The sequence below is a fragment of the Megalops cyprinoides genome, chromosome 11 (assembly GCF_013368585.1).
Source record: "Megalops cyprinoides isolate fMegCyp1 chromosome 11, fMegCyp1.pri, whole genome shotgun sequence".
NCBI classification, from domain to species: Eukaryota; Metazoa; Chordata; class Actinopteri; order Elopiformes; family Megalopidae; genus Megalops; species Megalops cyprinoides.
Window position 1 is genome coordinate 18,733,684 of NC_050593.1, and position 19,167 is coordinate 18,752,850.

General features: G+C 43.3%; 1 protein-coding gene across 3 annotated transcripts in view; it reads left to right on the forward strand.

The window, feature by feature from the left end:
• nhsa (Nance-Horan syndrome a (congenital cataracts and dental anomalies)) overlaps window positions 1-19,167 on the forward strand; it is a 93,095-nt gene that overhangs the window by 62,355 nt on the left and 11,573 nt on the right. The window contains exons 2-4 of one of the 3 annotated variants that reach the window (XM_036540991.1): window positions 16,367-16,519; window positions 17,901-18,037; window positions 18,230-18,277. In XM_036540991.1, the coding sequence (XP_036396884.1) occupies window positions 16,367-16,519; window positions 17,901-18,037; window positions 18,230-18,277 (338 nt within the window). The remainder of the gene's footprint in view (window positions 1-16,366; window positions 16,520-17,900; window positions 18,038-18,229; window positions 18,278-19,167) is intronic. The other 2 variants (XM_036540992.1, XM_036540993.1) reach the window with 2 other exon arrangements.

Consider the following 19,167-nt stretch of genomic DNA (forward strand, 5'->3'; position numbering starts at 1 on the left):
AAAACATTCAACTCGTAAACCCACATCCCCCAGGAATATCCTCCTTTAGAGGTCACAGTACTTGGCTCTAAAGTGTTCCTCCAACTCTTCGAAAGGAGTTCTGCTGCGCCTTTTGAGAGCCTAATTACTTATGCTGATTTATGATTACTTACAGTGTTTCTCCTAGGATTTTTTGTTGGCCAGAGGATTCAGATAGGGACAGAGCCTAGACCAGCAATTATGGCATCTCTGTATAAGGCAAATGATACAGTTTGCAAGAGAACGTGCAGAATCCAATGTGATGTGGAGCATTAGTTTAGATTGTCTTACTGGTGATACTCACCACTAACAAAAAAAGAATATCTTCAGTTTTCTTTACTGGTCTTTTAGCAAGTAGTGCTTTGTGGCCCACACAGTAAAAGGAGAAACCCTGGGCTATGTGTGGAACAGCAGTACTGTATGGACAAAGCATTTCCTGTGTCACAGCATAAATTCTGCTTTTAATTCGCAATCTGAAAGTTAACAGGATATTTACAGTCAAGAAATCAAACATACAATCAGTCTTAAAGATTGCACTGATATAGATACTAATTCCATATCTTCCCTTGTTTGCCAGTTCAGTACCAATGTTTAAGGAGTCTTGTTTCTTTTGCAAGTATGGCGCAAACTGACATCGCTTCAAAACTGGCCCAAGTTCTTTTAAGATGCAGTCACCTTGATGGGGCACTAAACAGAATCACTGCCAGCAAGAAGTTATGGATCAGACAAACTTAAATTAGGGTTGTATAAAATGCATAATTTATACTTCTAGCTGCTCAGGTATTTCATAGTCAGCTCAGTGGTGGATTTACTGGCAAAGTACAAGCAAGTACATATTAGACATAAGTTACATGCACCATATTTAACATAAAATAATAACAGTGTGCATGGAGATGATGTCTACATATGAGTAAGCTCAATGTCTGAGAGGAGTCAAGAGATTTCTTTCTACAGTTTCTTCATCACCTACCTTGTAGTGCCTCAATTCGAGGCAGCAGTGAGTGAAAGGACATGTAAGGCTGTTCTCAGAAAAAATAGGTAGTTTACCTAAGGTGATTTTTAAAAATTTTTACTACTAAACATAACTTGGGAACTTGAAGTTGAGGTTTCCTGAAAAGAATCATAAAGTGTTTGAAAATGAACCCCAGGGAAAGTGCATAGTTGGCCGAATCAAGCACATGTCAAGCCAGTGGCCAAGTCTAATTTACAAACGTTGGCATATCCAAACCAAACACATTCCCTGGGTTTTATTTGTTCTTATAACTGCCTTTGGTGCCTTTTTACTCATTCTGTTCATCCCCAGTTCTGAGCCTGGCCACTTGTTAGAAAAACAGGAAACTGCCGTCGTCACAAAGTTCTGCGTACGCTTAAGGACTGCACCTAAATCAGAAGAGTTCCACAGGAATAGTTCCAGCACGCCCCCAGTCAGGCTGCCTCTGCTCTCACAGGCAAAGTGGAGTCTATTGTTAGCCGACAGGGCAGCTCCGGTAATAACAATGAAGGACGGCGTCTGTCATGAATAAATCATGGCAGGTGATTAAATGTGGCGAGGAAGTGGCCTAAATGTTTAATTACAGCATGCTGCCTTCTATTCTGCGTACCTGGAGGGTGCAGAAAGAACAACAATAGCTCATTTCACAGGTAGACGCCTCCCGCTGGTGCATTCCAGACAGGTCATGAGGTCCGTCCCACCCCCTCCTCGCAGATTAAAGGGCGCAGCTGGGACCCTTCAGCAAGGCTTTTGAGAGGGGCTGGGAAGTGGTACCAGGTGAAGAGGAAAAGGGAGAGCAGGAGGGAGTAATGGAACAGGTGGGCAGGGAGAGAGAGCACAGTCCTTAGTGTTGTTTTTTTCTTCTTCTTTTTGGGTCAGCTACATTCTGTGCACCAAGGTGTAGGTTGAGGGGTTGAGTTCGATGGGTTTACCGCCTGCAGTGCACATGCACACCTTTAGTAAGTTTGGCCCATATACTTTACAGGAGAAAACACAAGGGGGTGTTATTTTTGGAAGCTCTGACTTTTTCAAAGAGATATTTTTCCCCTTTAGCCTGGAACCAGGTGTGTCTTCAGGCAATGAAAGCTGAAGTTTCTATCACCAGGCCATAGAGATGGTGTTTTCTGTTCTATAGTCTCAGAGTGGAAGACTGGCATCACAGGCAGGTACATTCTCACCAAATGGCCACCCTTACTATCTATATCCACAGAATAACTATGGCATAATAGTTCCTTACAGCAAGGGGCATGACCTGTGACTGTCTTTTATTCATGTAGTTTATTAATCATGTAAAGTATAGAGAGCCATTTGCGACCCATATCTGTGGGAATGGAAGAGTCATGAGTGAAGGGAGGGAGGTCGGTGTTCGGGATGTTTAAGGCTGAACCAATGGGAGTGTGCTGGGCTGTGTTCAGGGTTAATCTAATGGGAGTGTTCAAGTCCGACCCCAGGGAGTGGGTGAGTGGCTAAGGCCAGTTGGACATATATTTACCTGCCAGCACAGCTGGTCAGTTAGGAAACCCAGGGACAGCATCCTGCCAAACTTCACAGAAGTAATAAATGACAATAAATAATGATCCTCATGAGTGTATAAAAACGTGAGACAGGGCAATGGAGTATAATCGGGATTGTATCACAGGACCCTGCATGTCCCTTGAGCCATTTTCACACTGACAATGGTGGCAAAATACCATCTGGCATTGCTCAATAGCACACCATTCACGCTTGTTCCTCCACATGCAACTGTGGCTTGGACACTTTAGTAGACACTGCTGCCTAGAAGAGACAGTGAAGAGCAGACCACAACACTAGCTGAGCATGAATCATTTATGTGTGCACTGCAGACAGACTGTTCAGGGACATCATTACCCACAGTGCACTTTCTTAAAAAATAGCAGAGAGGGAAGGGGGGGGGGGGGGGGCAGGGGGGAGAGAAGACAGTAATGTAGATGGAACACATCAGCTCATCCGTGAACATTCCACCCAGTGGTGGCCATGCTCCAGCATTGTCTGGCCTACTCACAGAAGCTTCTAGATCAGAAAGCCGCAGAGAGGAGGACTGCTTTCCCATAATCCCCTCCTGTTACCAGGTCACAGGGAGAGCATGTCGGTATGACAGAAAAAAAAATCGTACTGTGCAAATCTTCACTGTCCTCATGTCTGTGAAAAGTATTTTTATGGATCTAAGGAAGGGGTACTAGTCTAAGGAAGGGGTACATTAGTCTGAAGGCTGTGATTTTGGAGAAGAGTCAGAAGGGGATACAATTTTAGTACAGATCCATTGAAGAGCAAAGAACCCACAGACAAGATGTGTGGCCTCCTCATGTTAAAACAGTAATTCGATGTTTAGAAGATCACAAGCAACACTGTCTTGACTTCGCTTCTGAAATCTAAACTGCTGGGAGCTAAAACATTTTACACAGCTGTGGACGGTATTAGACATAACATTCAGTATGCACAGACTGAAATGTAAATTCATATTATATGCATAAAATAATATTTTAACTGATATAATCGCCATCTGTTTTGGTTTGTGTTATTTATTTTAGCTGTTTCAAGCGAACTGTTTAGTCTGATTTGACTCGAGTGCTACAGACAGCTGCACTTGTATAACCATGTCAGGATTGTGCTTCCCCAGACCCACTCCAGTGATAAGGTGCGGAAAGAGTACTGTAACTATAATAGAGGCACACGGACACATGTACACATGCACACACACAAGCATACACACATTGACATACACACAGACATTCACAGCCAGAATGTGTTTCCTCCTGTCAGACATGGGGCTGTTATCGGTGGACACATCCCAGTACATACCCAAGCACAGGCACTGAGTTATTAATGGGCACCTGACAGTTCTTGGACCTGGCAGTGTAGCGGCCCCGCCGAGCTGTCCATGTTTGCAAACGCATTATGGCCCTGCTCTTACAGCCACAGCCAAAGGCTCATCTACTGGAGAGTGTGAAGCCAAGGCAGCTGACAGGGAGGGCAGCAGGTTAGCCAGAATTAAAAGGACATAGCAGTACTATTCATTCCTCTCAGGATCTGGGCCTATACACAGTCAGTATGCCCTGTCTTTTAAAAAGGGTCTTTAAAAGCATCCTTTTTTCCAAAACTGAAGGAATTCTTTTCCGCTCTCTGCTTCTTGCGGTGCTGAGGGATTAATATTTTGTTGGTGATTGAGCTGTGACACTTTACATGATCCAAAGTGCATCAATATTCTTTGGAATTTTTCAGTGATTAGTCATACTCAGCTAGGTAATACTTTTTGTGTCATTATACACATTCGCCTATCCTCAAAACAATGTGATTTCATTGAGAATGTTGTTTATTTTTGGATTTTTCTTCATGCCTTTTCTCCTCTTTTCACCCAGTTCAGATTCAGCAGTTGTACATTAAGCTCATCACATCATGGAGGAGCCCTATGCAAAAGCACAAGGAGTAGCAATGGCATGGCTCCATTCCTGTAGAGACCATTTGTTTTGCCAGTCTGGGCTTTTGGTCATTGTCAACATGACAAGGAACATGACAGCATCCATTTCGAACCCTGAGCACCGGGCAGGTGTGCTTTACCCTGAGTGTCATGTGTCATGCATCCAATGGTAGCCAAGTTGCAGGAACATGGTTTCTATATTCATCGATTGACATACCATTCTTTAAAACAAAGAAGAGCCCTGACTTACTGGTTTCCAGGCTTCTGTCCCAAGGCAACACAACTATGTCTAGGTGGTATTATTGAAATTCATAAGAAGTCACACAACCGCCATCCCTTTCACCCTTACATGGACACATGTCCCATTGTAAACGTGCTATGTAATCCCCTTGAGAACAATTTAACATTCCGGAGATCTTAGTTCAATGTGACATTTCCTCACGTAATTGGAGGCCTCACAAAATTCACTTGGTGACCTCATTGTTCATTATTGTGTTAAGGTTCTGCTGCTAATTAACTCACGTGAGCTGGCAGATATTAGCGGGGTGCTGTCAACACAAATTTCACTTGATTCTGGGGTGTTGAAAACGGAATATTAATAATGCAACAGTGCTTAGTGTGATTTGCTAACTTCAGAGGTATGCTGCAATGTTGAATTTTTATGGATTGATTTGCATTTATTTATGTCTCTGTGAACCTGCACAGCAGGTTCAAACTTGAACAAACACACCAGATAGCTTTGGTGGATGTGATCTAGTATCATTGTCTTTTAGTAATGTTGTTCATATTGATAACTCCTTTTTACAATTGCACACACTGGAACATTTATTCAGGCTAATGTGAATTAGCTTTAGGCTTTTTTAGCAATATGATCAGGAATCAACCCATTTAACAGCCAGTCCAGGAATGTAAGAAGAGACTATCTGGTATGACAAAGAGATAACTGTAGGAGGCAGAATGCTGTGTCTGGAGTCAATACACATATACACATAAAATCTCTCTCTCTCTCCTCTCACATACACACAAGTACACATATGCATACACACATAAACAACCTTGGAAACCCATACTTGATCTGACAAACACACACACATGCACGCACATAACAACACACAACTCTCAGGCAGACAGTGGGGAATAGTTAAGCAGCTCTCAGTGCTTTTCCAGCATGGATTAACACTCATGCATTCCGTGAGCTCACAGGAGATCACAGGGCAGCCGGAGGGCTGAACCATCAGCACCCAGCACCCAGAACCCTGGGGGGGGGGGTTAGTGGAGGGGGGAGATCAGGCCTGCAGATGTTGCAGAGGAGCTGCCAGTCACACAGGCTGCAGCGAGGAGGAGTGCGCGAGTGGAAGGCATCACAGAGGAGACCCCGACTGCTTGAATGAAACTGGAGAGGCCATTTTTTGTGAGCGTGAGTTAGGGATGCTCCACTTCCTCTGATCAGCACGGGTGGGAGGTTGGCGTAACCATGGCCTTGGGCTGCTGTGTCCCACTAAGGTTTCAATCAGAAGGTATGGCTGCCCTTTTCTCCTGGGCTGGAATGCCAGAGATTAAACATCTGCTCTCATTTTTCATTACTTACATTCCTCTAAGGGATTGTATTGCATTGTTGGTTTCTTCTGTGTGCATATTTTTCAAAGCTGATATTTGCAGTGGTCAGGTTGTATATATGCTGCCACTGTATACAAATATTTTTAGTATGCACAAGTGTGTAGTTGGTTTGTGTTGCAGAAATATAAAGAAGAGAGTATCCTTAATTTTGTACAAGAAAAGCTGTATAGATTATTTTTGGCATGGAACTTAAATCAATTGCAGGCATTTAGCACAGAACAAAATAATTCCTGTTATTACCACTCATTTTGACATAGCTTATTTTCAGGGGTGGGGTTTGATTGGTATAAAAATTAATTTGGTGTTTTACTGTTGCTTATTACCTAGAATAACACTCAGTATCTTCTTAGTTTGGCTTTGTGTTGATTTTATTTTGGGAAGCTTTCTAAAAGGATTGTTGGAGTGGTCATTTCCTGGTAAAGGCTTCAGAGTCAGTTTTTATGCCACAGCCAGGACTGCAGGAGAGTGGGGTTAGACAGAGCTCACAGAATCTACTCTCCCTCCTTTAAATATGAATCATGACTGAGGCTGTGTAATGTGAGGTTCATCACTGCAGTCGAGTTCTATACCATATTTCATCCCTGTTGGAACACTTGCTTCAGTTTAATTTGCTCATCTGTCACATATCTGCTTTCAAACTTATGAAACATAAATGTCCTGCAAGATACAGGGTGCTGTTGATTATTTCCAGTAAGTCGCATGGCTGTGCAGCAAATATCATGAAATGTCACTTCAGGCACTTGTGATAATGGATGGGGGAAGTGCAAGAGAGCCAATATATTGCCGATGATAAATTGAAGTTGAATACGTGCTAAAGTAATAGCTAGCATCTGTAATTACATCTTATTTAGACGTCTTCCCCAAACACAGGGCAAATGACTTCGGTTTAGCTCATCCCCTGTCTGAACCAGTTGCAAGTAATTACAGGGCTGAAGCAGTCTGAAGATAACTTTTATCCCCTGCTGTGAGGCTCAGGAGGAGAGGGTGACCAAGCTGAGCCTTACTTATTGCACATCTGCTAAATTAATACTTAGTTTTGGTCAGTTTCCATGGAGATGAATAGTGTTCCCCTGTGGCCACCACCTGGAGGAGGCATGGTGATGTCACACAGGACCTGGTGTGGTGGTGGCATGTCACACTTTCTGAGATAGAGATAGAGAGAGGAAGTGCCCTGTCCTCTGTCTGTCTGCAGTCTCTTCCTAGTTGCCAACACATATATCAGTGGGATTAGATCTGGGACGCTGGGGAATGTCAGCATTATTTTTGCTTTTAAGAGCGTGGTCTGCTTCTTCTGGCAATCTTGCAGGCCTATCCCTTTTTTACCACCTGGTGCCCCTGTGCCCTGTCTATAAAGCAGCACTGGGCGATGTTAACCCCAGCAGGTCTGGGACCACCTGACATTTTGTATGTATTTTGAAGGGACAGAAACACTGACACTGAGGCTAAAGGATATCTGAGGGATGTGTTTGCCTAATTCACAGAGGAGGTCACAGGGAAGTGAAGCAAGGTTGGTGTGATTGCTTGTTTTCTTTTTTTAACAGCCTCATGGCAGGCAACTTCCACTTACTCGTGGCTGAAAGTTTAAAATGCTTTATTGATGGAATGCTGAGAGGATAGAGCCACTTTAAGTGTCACAGATCCGAAAGTATCCCAAAAGCACATCAGGAATGCTTTTAACAAGAGAAGTGCCCCTCCGAAGTGTCCATGTTGTTTCTGGGCTGCTGTGAGGATGGGCGGAGAATGCGACTGGTGAAATCTGCAGGGGGTTGTCCTCAATCTAACCCTCACATGCTCGACTGGGCAGGAGAGGGGGCTGATGTACCCTCTCTGCCTGGCTGGGGAGACCTGGGGCTGTTGTGTCCAAACAGGGAAGGTTATGACAAGCATCATCAAATACACCACCAAATACGTCTCACCATGGCGGGTGATTAAGTGGAACCATGCTTCAGGTTATACTTTTCACATTGTGTTCCTTTCAGCTAATGCTGTGTGTTTTTAATTTGATAGATGATGCTCAGACAACATAATCTGCTGTGCGTGCTGAGATTTTTAAAGATTAACTGCACATAGATAGCTGGAGAGATGTTTAGCTCTGTTTTACTTTAATGACGGTAACTTCATTTCTGCAAAAAAAATCAGCTGAAGGAAGCTAGTGCAACAGCAAAATAAATTCAGATGAAATTCCTTACTTTACTCAAATTTTACTTAGCACATCTTGCAGAGAGTTGCTGGTTCAGTCTCCTGGTCCAAATGGTGATGTATTAGTGTAACAACACAATATTCTGCTACACTGTCCCAGCTGTGACCCACAGAGACAACATCCTGGCTCTTGCAGCCCCCTGCATCGCCCCTGCTCTCCAAGGTTATTTCTTCACAGGGCATGGGGCTATGCCCACAAAACAGCCTGCCTCTCTCCAACTCGTTCCTTTGTCAGTGACATCACTGCCTGCCTGGATATGTGGGAGAGAGACTATAGCGGAGTGGTCTACCTGCTGAAGTACACAAAGCATGGACTAAGTAAACAAACACTGCTAACTGACAGAACCCCAGGGATGCAAAATGCTCTTAGGTGTGTTACAGGCTTCTTTCATGAGACCCTAGTGGCATCCTGTCTTCTCGAAACATCGGAGCACCTATCAGAGGTTTCTTGGTCGAGGCCATCTGCCCCACACTCCTCATATTTAGTTTGTGTTGAGTAGTCCTGCCTCTCTTTTTACAGAGCTGGTCCAGCGATTCAGCTTGTTGCTGTTACTAAAAATGAACACTGAAGCAATAACACACGCACAAGCAAGTGTCTTCGTGACCACAGAGTGGCTGTCTATTTTCACAGCAGACCATTATGTTGCTGTGTTGTTCCGTTATAATCTTCAAAACTTAAAAGCTTAAAAAACCTAAAAGCGAGTGAGACTTCATTCTAAATGACCTGAGTCCATCTACAGATGCTAGTTTTCTACCTGTGTATTCAGTTTACTGTAAGCTGAACTGATCTGAGATCAGGGTGACTTTTGGCTGCTCCAGATCAAAAGCTCATGGTTCAGGCCCAGTAGGAGGCCAAACTCACACAATCCCCTCTCCACACCACTGATTGGTCCAGCACCCCCTGTCCAACCTGAGGCCCCCCTGCAAAGTCAGCAATGCTCTACATTGGTCCCCTGATGCAGGTTTTCACTTTGAAGGGATATTATGGTGGTTTCTCATACCTGTGCCTATGTGAGAACCGGCACCATGACTGGAGCATTAGACTGAGCTGTGCATGATGGATGCAGATAGCTAGAGAAGGGTAAAGGCCAGGATACGTGTTAGACACACATTTATGTAACTGAACTGGCTGCTCTCCAGAAATGTCCTGTGGCAGATGTGGGAGGTCTAAGCCAGTCATGATTCAAATTGAAAACAAGATGTAATTTAATGTAATAGTAATGCTGCTACCATTGCTGCTGTCACTGCTGGTTCTCTTGCTATTAGTAATGTAAATTATTTTTCTGTTTAACTAATTTCATGAGCTATATACAGTTATTGTTAACCAGGGTGACTTAATAGTAGATAGGAAAACTACAACAACTCCCCTTACTGCTTTTAGGGCTACTATGGCTCCTAGTAGTTGAAGAGGGTGAGGATGAAATGAATGATAATACATTTAACTGCAAACTGTGGTCATGCCCCAAGAATGCAACGGCTTTAATGTCTCAGAACCTAGAACCATCATCTTCGATTGGGAGGAAAACACTATCTTTACACAAACATAACTGGTGAGAAGGAAACATCAAGAGGTGTGAAAAATAATCTTGCACAGCAGTTTTCAGCAACACAGACAAGGCAAATAGATTGCAGGCACGTTGCTATTGTGTGTTTAGCATTATTCTGTGGAACCGACACTGACATTGACCTATTTGAGGGAGATGAGAGACTCATCGAGGAAATGCTTCGCTCTCCTTCGTTGTGAGGTTGTGTTATCAGTAGATTTTAGATGTAATTACAGAGTGCCAGCTGTGAGAGACAAGTCCCCCCCCCCTTGCCGGTGCTCTCAATCTACACTGACTGACTGGGGAGTGCCCCGAAGATAAACTAGCAAGCATCAGAGTCCAGCCCAATCTGTGCAGCAGTCAGAACAGGGTGCAGGGCAGCATATAGTGTACCAGTATATTCTGAGATGAAGATTACATTTATAATAGAACTTACTTATAGGTGACCTGAAATTTTATATTGTGTGTATTGTTCCTTTTTGAAGTCATTCGGTTAATGCTCAGAGTAAGAGATAATTACAAAAAGGGAGCAAGTAAGTAAGGCAGGATGTGCTGTTGTTAGTTTAAAAGTGCTTGATTCATGATCTGGCTTTTGAAATAAGTGTGTGAACTGTAATGCAAAAAACAAGACAGACTTCAGAATGTGTGTGGCGTATCAGTTAGATGCAAGGACTGAGTCTGCTGAAACTGCATGTGCAGAATCACTGAGATGAATCCTGCCGATTTCAGTATTTAAAAATGCAGATTTTTGGCTCTCTGCTCTCATGCTCCCAGTTTTGTTCAGCAGGGATCAGGTAGAGAGAAAGGCCAGTGGCACCACAGAATTGCAGGACTAGTCCTGCCAGGGTCTATCACTCTATCCTTCACTGTAGTGGCAGAGTCCGTTTCCCAGGGCGGAATACACTTGATTATAGATAGAATTCCCGTCATGCTGGGGGTTTATGGCTCTGGTGCGTCTCCAACTGTCAGTATGGAGACAGACGCTGCCAGGTGACGGTGAGCACTGTTATCCATTTGATCTCACCTTTGATCTTTCTCCAGTGGCCCTGAACACCTGTATTTACAGCTGGTTTCTACATTATCAGGGCAAACTAGCTCTGTGGTTGAGGAGGAGAGTGAGTTCATCCTGTCTTGTGGTCCTCTGCTGTGGTCACAGCCCCTCAAAACCCCTGTCTGTGTTTGTGTGTTTGTGTGTATGTGTACTCAGATGTGTGTGTGAGTCTCAGCTGGAAAGGGTCAAATAGAGGATCCACAGAACTGTTATTAGTTTTAGAATCATCGTGGACTTTGAATCGCAGTGCACACATTCTCAAACAGGGATAGAGCAGTCAAGCCTTGCGGTGCAGATGTCTGGTTTACATTATCTCTCCTGATATTTCTTTTCTTTCTCAGAACACAATGGGGGTTTTGTCTCTGGGGAAGTGAAAGGGTGTCATTTCATCAGCTGGGCCTCAGAGGCACGGCTGCTTGTAGGTACCGTACCTGGTGGCGAATGCTTTTGATCAGGGGATGAGTGAAATCTCCCACAGGGAAAAGGTGGGGGGAGGGGGGGGTTACAGCATGCTGAGTCCTGAACTCTGGCAACAGATGGAAGCAAATTGCTCTCTCTCAGAAAGAGTTTTCTGGAGCCACAACAAAGGAACACAGAGCCTACCAGCAGAGCCAGACCCCAGTGGGTACATTACTGGGAATGTGACAGAGAGAGGAGACGCACTACCGCTGCAGTGCAAACAGAAATTGAGTGCAGGCAAACTACGTCCGGCAGTCCCCAGGATTGCCGTGTTATGGAGGTAGTAAAGGGGGGCATGGTCTGTGGTGAACACTGTGCGTAATGCTGTGGTTTACGCTGCCCCGCTTCCCCATCGTAATTTCCAGATGTGTTCTGGAACTTTCCCAGTGGCTTCTGGTCTAGGCACACTTTCACTTCACACTCTGTGGAGTGTGACTGTGTTGGATTGCACTTAAAAAAAACAGCTGATGGATTGTTCTAGTGTCTGCATTGTAATTATAACGATTACATTGTAATAGACACACTGTTATTGTAATAGTATTGGTTGATACTTCTTTATTTTAATATTTTTCCTCCTTATTATTTTTGTAAACAGTAATTTGATTGCGAAATGTTTGTTTGAAATTCTTAATACTTCAGTGGATGATGTTAACCACGTACAATGCACACTTCCTTTACATGCCATTCTGCTGTATCACAGTTTTTTGTCTGCACTGTCCTTATAATGTCTTTATGGAAATGTTAGTATTTTTGGTTTATTACTTCTTAATCTTTTTTATTGCTATTGATTGTGTGATGCATTCTTGGAATATTCCCTCATAGGATGCTTCATTCCCTCGTCTGGTTTCAATCAAATGTGGTTTAAAATGGACCAGTGTTTACGCGTTAGATACGCAGATGTTTTGTACAGGCTACTTCCACTAGCTGATTGGCATGTCACATTCCATCCCTGACTCAGAAGTGACCCTTGTATGTCAAGGCACAAGTTCAGCCCCACAATTAGTTTGGCCAAAAGGCAGGAAGTTCTGGTGACCTAGGGTCAGCTCGGGGCATGTGTGTGGGCTGAATTCATATCGGAGACTCACCACTGAAATTCAGATGTCTGTGTTGATATATGCTTGCATTTTGATATTTTAAATCAACCAATAAATCAATCACTAAGCAAAGCATGCATATACATACGTGTGTGTGTGTGTGTGTGTGTGTGTGTGTGTGTGTGTGTGAGCATGCATCACTAGATGAATACCAATCATTTTGTAGCAGCAGAGAGAAAATACTCCACTGTATGCACCACAGCTGTGTGGATAGGAGTAGTCCAGCTGCATTATATCACTACATGTCTGACACCATATTTTTTCATTTCTGCCGCTCAGTTTCTTGTTGCATTAGGGGAGCCAAGATCTTCATGAGATCTTCCTTTATATGAAAGTGAATCAAATCCACTGCGATGACAATTTCCACATTAACAAATCTGCTTCAAGATAGAAACTTAATGGCTGAAGGGTTAACTAAGAAGCCAGAGCATTCGTATAGTAACAAATGGAGCTGACACGCCTGAATAGTCATGTAATTGTCCTGTGTGTAAGAACAAAACCTGTGGCCGGTTGCACATGAGTTGCCATGAAGTCTTTCAGATTGACACAAAAGTCCAGGGATGTCCATTGTGTTTCAGTTGTAGAACGTTGTGTGGTGAAGGGCTCAGTGATGCAAAAATAAACTGAAAACAATTAGGTTATTGTGATGCTACAGGAAGGGATTATGTGTGTTTCCCAGGTTCTCCTTTTTTCCAAGTCCCCAAATTGGTCTGCGTTTTGTGTGTCTGTGTGTGTGTGTTGGGGGGTGTCTTCACTGCTCTTCCAGTGAGGACTGCTAGACTGGAGCTGTCTCCTGTCTGTGATATTGGGGAAGATCAGCATGAGGTTTCTCCAGTGTTTATGAAGATGAGCAGTAGCCTTCCTCACTAACATTTTGGAAGATGAGCAGAAGCTGTCCCCTCTTTAGCCCCGGGGAAGATCAGCAGCTCTGGTCTTAGAGGAGATCAGGAGCAGCTCTTCTGCCTCTGGTCTTAGAGGAGATGAGCCACAGGCTCTTCTGCCTCTGGTTTTGGAGCAGATCATCAGAAGCTGTCTCCTCTGTGTGGTCTGTGGGAAGTTGAGCAGTAGCTCTGCCCTCTGTGGTTTTGGTGTGGGTAAGCATTAGTCCTGAGTTGTCGGGGGGGCTGCTGGCAAAGGCTGACGCTGCTTCTGCGGTGCTGACTCCGCACCCAGCTGCAGGAGGGAAAGGGGGGGTGAGACCAGCTCAGCCGCAGAACACTGCTCTGCTCCATCACAGTCCGGTTGCAGTCTGGCAGTAATGCAACCCTGCCTATAGCCCCACGCTGTTCAGCCTGGGGAGAGATGGGTAACTCGCAGCAGAAGCAGACCCCCTTCAGTCTGAAGTGGAGGAAGAGGAGGAGGAGGAGGAAGAGGAGTAGGAGTAGGAGTAGGAGTAGAGGGAGGAGGGAGGATGCACCAGGTAAGGCATCTTTACTGGAAATTGGGGTCAGTGCAGCAGAGCCTCTGCGGATGCTGGTGTGGGGAAATTAACCTGGGATAATTAGGCGTACCTCAGTACACTGGCAGCTTGCAGAGGAGGTGAGGGAATTTTCTCTGGTTTGAATCGGTTGTTAATGTCATTTGGTTGTATGCTTTCTTTGGTTTGAAGCTGTTGTAAACGTCATCTGGTTGTAGGCTTGCTCTCCAGACCAGAGAAGATTTTGGAAAGTAGTGTACTGTTTTTCCTCACAGTATCAAAATCAGATGGCATTGAGAGGAGAGATCCAGGACTGCTATTTTGTATGCTTACAAAAGGGAAAGGGATTGGTTCATTGAACACAGTATCGAAATCATTCATTTGACATTGCGTCCTTATATCGCAATTCCAGTGTTGTTTTGTAGGATGTTTTATAGCCTTTGATACATTTACAAAGATTTATTTTATTATGCACAGCTTTGTCAGGTTGTGTAAATCATTTTTTAATGGAGAGAAACATAGCTTACATACTCAAGAGAATGATAAAGTGCTTAGTAGAGGTCAGAGTGTTTTTTTAACATTTCCTGATGATGTAAAGCAAGAAATTGACAAATGTTGCTGTCTTCATTTTTTTAATACTGCACTTTCAGATACTAGAACCCTCTCATTACTACAGATTTCAGTGGAGCGGAGGGGAAGCTCAGAGACAGACTCAAATCCATCCCATCACATCAGGCCTAAGCCTGTGCTCAACCAGAAAGTGTCAATCAAACAGACCGGTGAAGGCTCCACTAGAGACTTGGGGAGGTCTCATAATTTGACTTGTTTGCCTTTGAGATGCTGATCTCTGACCTCACTCTTATGTTCTCCTGTAAAGGCATGGTCATATCTAGTGGTGTGGAAAACACCACTGACTAAAATGAGATATGACTTTATTTTTTCAACTAAACAAAAATCAACTGTTGCTGCACTGAAACTCTAGTGTTTCTCCTGGCTACAGCGCGCTGGCCTAGGAATTGCCTTGCCAATGTCGTAGGATCTGAGAAGTATTTGGTTTTGGTCTGTGATTTGGTTTTGAATGTTAATGTATCTCAGATATCATCAGTGGTTGAGATTGGGCATGTTAAAAGCTGCAGGTGTTGTTACAATCCTGAAGTGAGTCACACTGCACTAGGACCATATGTCTGGGTATTGAAACATATAATTAGACGTCACACACAAGCTGGGTCTGGGTTTAATCAAAGCATCTGACCCGTCCGCCAACTGTAAATAAGGATGGGTCTGCAGTGTGCAACTGGCCCAGCTTTCCCATCTCATATGTCTGTGGAGTAGCCAATCAATCTCACCATTCTGGGAGGCGGTATTTAATTTCACTGAAGAACCACAGCAACACAGCATGCTTTTTTAACATATACTATACAAGCATAATGTAATACATAAAAGCGAGTGACATGGGAGGGAGAGATTATGGCAGACACTGATTGCGGAATGTTAATTTCTGAAACTCTGCTGTGTGCTTTTTCTAACTGTTGGCCCCTTAAGCAGCAGTTGTGGATAACTTAAACCCAGGATGAAAGCTGTCCCAGTTTTAAGACCTTTTTCATGTTCCTTAAGTTTTTTTTTCCCCTCGGTTTCTGTATATTTAATTGCATATTGTGGCTGTATTCTCCAAGTTTTGCTTGCCAGATTGCAGTCAGTTTTTTGTGGAGAAATCAAGTTTCTTTACATATAAATTAGAACATCAGTGTAGTAAAACAGCTCTCTGAAGCTGTGCAATATGACAGGAACTTTACTGAGCTTGTATGTAATATGGGCTCACCTGTGTTAAAGTGGATGAAGCCAAGTACTCATGTTATGATTTTAGCCCACATTTAGCTCTTGCAGTTGCTGCTGTGGGTTTACTACAGGTTTTCTATGATTCTTGCTGAAATTCACTACATGCTCCCTGAAACTGGTCCTCAGCTTTACACCTAGATCATGTAGCATGTCAGATGGCTGTGAGTGACAATAATTGGCCTTACGAGCATGCTTGACAAATTAATTTTTATTGCCAACAGTTGTACTGAATGACTTGGAAATTATTGCATGAGTCTGAAATGGTGACACATTGTAGTACCCTTGCTTGTGATTTTCCAAACTTGTAATGTGTGTAAAAGGCATTGGGAATCCATCCTGCTCTTGGTATGAACAGTGGTTCAAAGTGGTTTATTCACGTTGTCAATGTCAAGTTATTTGGCCAGATCTTATTATTACTTAAGGCCTGCACATAGGTCTATAACAGAACAAATGTGGTCTCTAATCTCCAAGTAGCTGTACTAGTGAGAATTTTCGTACTTCTCAATAAGCTTCACCTGCTGGTGCTTCTCAACAAACTTCACTTCACACTTCACACCATTTTTCTCCTGTACAGATTATACAAACTTCAGACAGCTGCAGTCTTGCATCTCGGGGAGACTATAGGCTCACATGACAGCGTGGGAGTCTCGATTCAGAACGAGAGCCGCGCGACTAACGAGAGCCCCTCTTTTCTCCCTGCACAGCGGTGTCCAACCTCGATGTTGAGAGCAAGCTGACGACGCACTACCAGGCCCCATGGCATCAGCAGCGCAACGTGTTCCTCCCTTCCACCCGGCCACCGTGCGTGGAGGAGCTGCACAAGCACGCCAAGCAGAACCTGCGTGCCCTGAACCGGGGTGAGACCCATTCCTTACACCAATCAGCCCCTTTAATCAATCAGTCGCTGCCACTGATACTTTTCGACCCCTTCCAACAGTTTTGACTATTCCACTGAATCCACTGTCTCTCCCAATGTATATTCCAAGGATACCAATGACATCCTTTCCAGCATCCCATCTGACATCACTAGTTATTTTTTTTCAACCACCCATATTTACACCACTGTCACCCATTCTCAATAAAACTGTCAACAGCCCGTTACTGATGCCACTGTTTCCCATCCGGTACTTTCAACACCCTTTTACATTCATCGCAGACAGATAATTAAATACCTTAATGCTCATATCACAGTCATCTTAACCACCTTTAAATCGCTGTCAACTGTCAGTTCCTGTTAATGACACCCATTCCCCTGGCAGAATCCAACTTGGACCAGCCTCACTCGATCATGAATTCAGGTGTGGCACCCACAGAATAGGCGCACGCAATAGGTGAACAGCAGTGACCACAATCCCTGACAGCATTTTGCCAATAAGCGATATCTACTCGAAACTGACATGATCACAAAAGTAGGTATTGCAGTGTCATCACAGGAGTGACAGAATATAACAGAACATAAGTGTCAGATGTAAGAACTGTGATATTGTATCAAAAGGGCAATGCAGTATTACATAATTGATAGCCCCTGGAATGTTACTATTACAGCATTTAAGCCTATGTTATGTTGGAGGATATCTGACATGAAACAGATGTTCCCCAGGAAATTTTATTTTAAGATATTTTATTTAATTGTTATTAGGTTCCCTGTCAGTTGGCTGATGCCTACAAAAGTAAAAAATAAATAAATAAATAAATAAATAAAACAGAATTCCAAAAGCTGGACAAGTGAAGCCCACAAATTGTGTGTGTGTGTGTGTATATATACTGTATATTTAAATATCTGAAATTAAGGAGGACACTGCCCCCTAGTGTATGAAAAAAATGTAAACATATCAATGGGGATCTAACACCACTGAAACAGCCTTAAAAATTTAAAATACATCCACTAGACCTGTTAATTGGTGTTATGATATTCCTGATATTCCTACCTGATATTATTTGCAATTTCCCATGGAGGCTTTGACTGCCTTCTAATTTACTTTTTTCTTAATTTACTTTATAAAGTATGCGCTGAGTCTGAAGCATCAAAGCAAGCTCACAAAAGCTGCTAGAAATGTAATTATTTGATTTTGATTTAAAACATGCTATCCATGATCTTTCTTCAAGTACAAGCAGCTGTGATGGAAGACATCAGGTTAACTCTTAGAAAGCAAAAAGTCTCTAATGAGGAATTCAGGTCTGTTAGAAATGCTCATGGGGAACAGTTCCAAGTAACAGTTCTGTGTTCTGGTGTGACAGATCAACAGCAGCGGCAGCGGGCGAGCAGCCGAGAGCGGCGGGTCACCATTTCTGTCTCAGTGGCGCCCCCCATGCCCACCTTCCCTTCGCCCCGTACTCTGAGGCGACGCGAGCAGAGGAGCAGACACCCTCGAACGGTAAGGGTGTGCCTCGTACCCGCCGGCAGCACCGCACAGAGCTTATAGCAATGTCTCCTCGCAGTGCAGTAGATTGGATGAATCAGTGCTGTTGCTGTTTAGCATGCTGGATTGCAATGTTGTTTATCTGTCTGAATTGCGTTTCTTTACTGAAATGTGTGGTCTGTTTCTAAAATGCTGTCCGTGCTGCAGCAGGAGAGACAAGGGAGAGACATAGAATATCAACATGTGCCAAGGAAGGTAAATTATTTAAATGTATGAGTCAAGTTTGTGAATGGATATGTTCTTTTTTTTCCTTCTCTTTTTGGGATTTCTTTTTAGATGAAGTGTGTCCACCTTGTGGTAGCATTGTATTTTAAATGTATCAAATCAAATAAAATCAAGTCTGGCTTCATTGCACAGTGAGAAATAAGTCTAAAGTAAATCAGTTGGAGTTAACGGTCACATTCTGCTTTTGCTTGTTGTTGCTAACAATGCAATCTGTATGTAAATAGTTCAAAGTAAAAGAGCTACTTTGATGGCATTGTAGGTTTTGGCCTTCTCCCTCATTTCGTGCATGGCATATCAGCAGAAAACGTTGTACCGGAGACAGTCAATAGCCAAGCAGATCAGTGCTTAACTGAGTGAGGCAGGAAGCTTGTAATCTCCAGACGTCAATCCCTCCCTTGAACCGTTAATGAGACAAACTCCTATTCTGATGTCAAGCAGAACACAGTCATGCTTGTAGGCACTGTAATAACCTCTGTCTTCAAGGCAATGCCTCCAACAGTAACATTAATCCTTCATATGTGGCCATGGCCGTTGATGACCTTCAGAAGCAAAGGGATTGTACTTTGCTTAACCAAAATAAAACTGAAAACTGGTTGATTTATTATTTGATCTGAATCTAATTGGAAAGGACATTAATTTGATAAAATTTTGGCAGACGTTTTATTTGATTTGATTTTCAATGTATACCTGTAGATCTTCAGGAATCCATACCTGGTGAATTGTAGCTGCTTCAGAACTAAACTAAAAGAACTAAAGAGATGAACTAAGAACTAAAAGTCTTTTTTAATGGAACCTTGCATGAGACAACAATTAATTTAGTACTGTTTGTCAGGAGTTTTCTTATTATAACATTTTTTGTT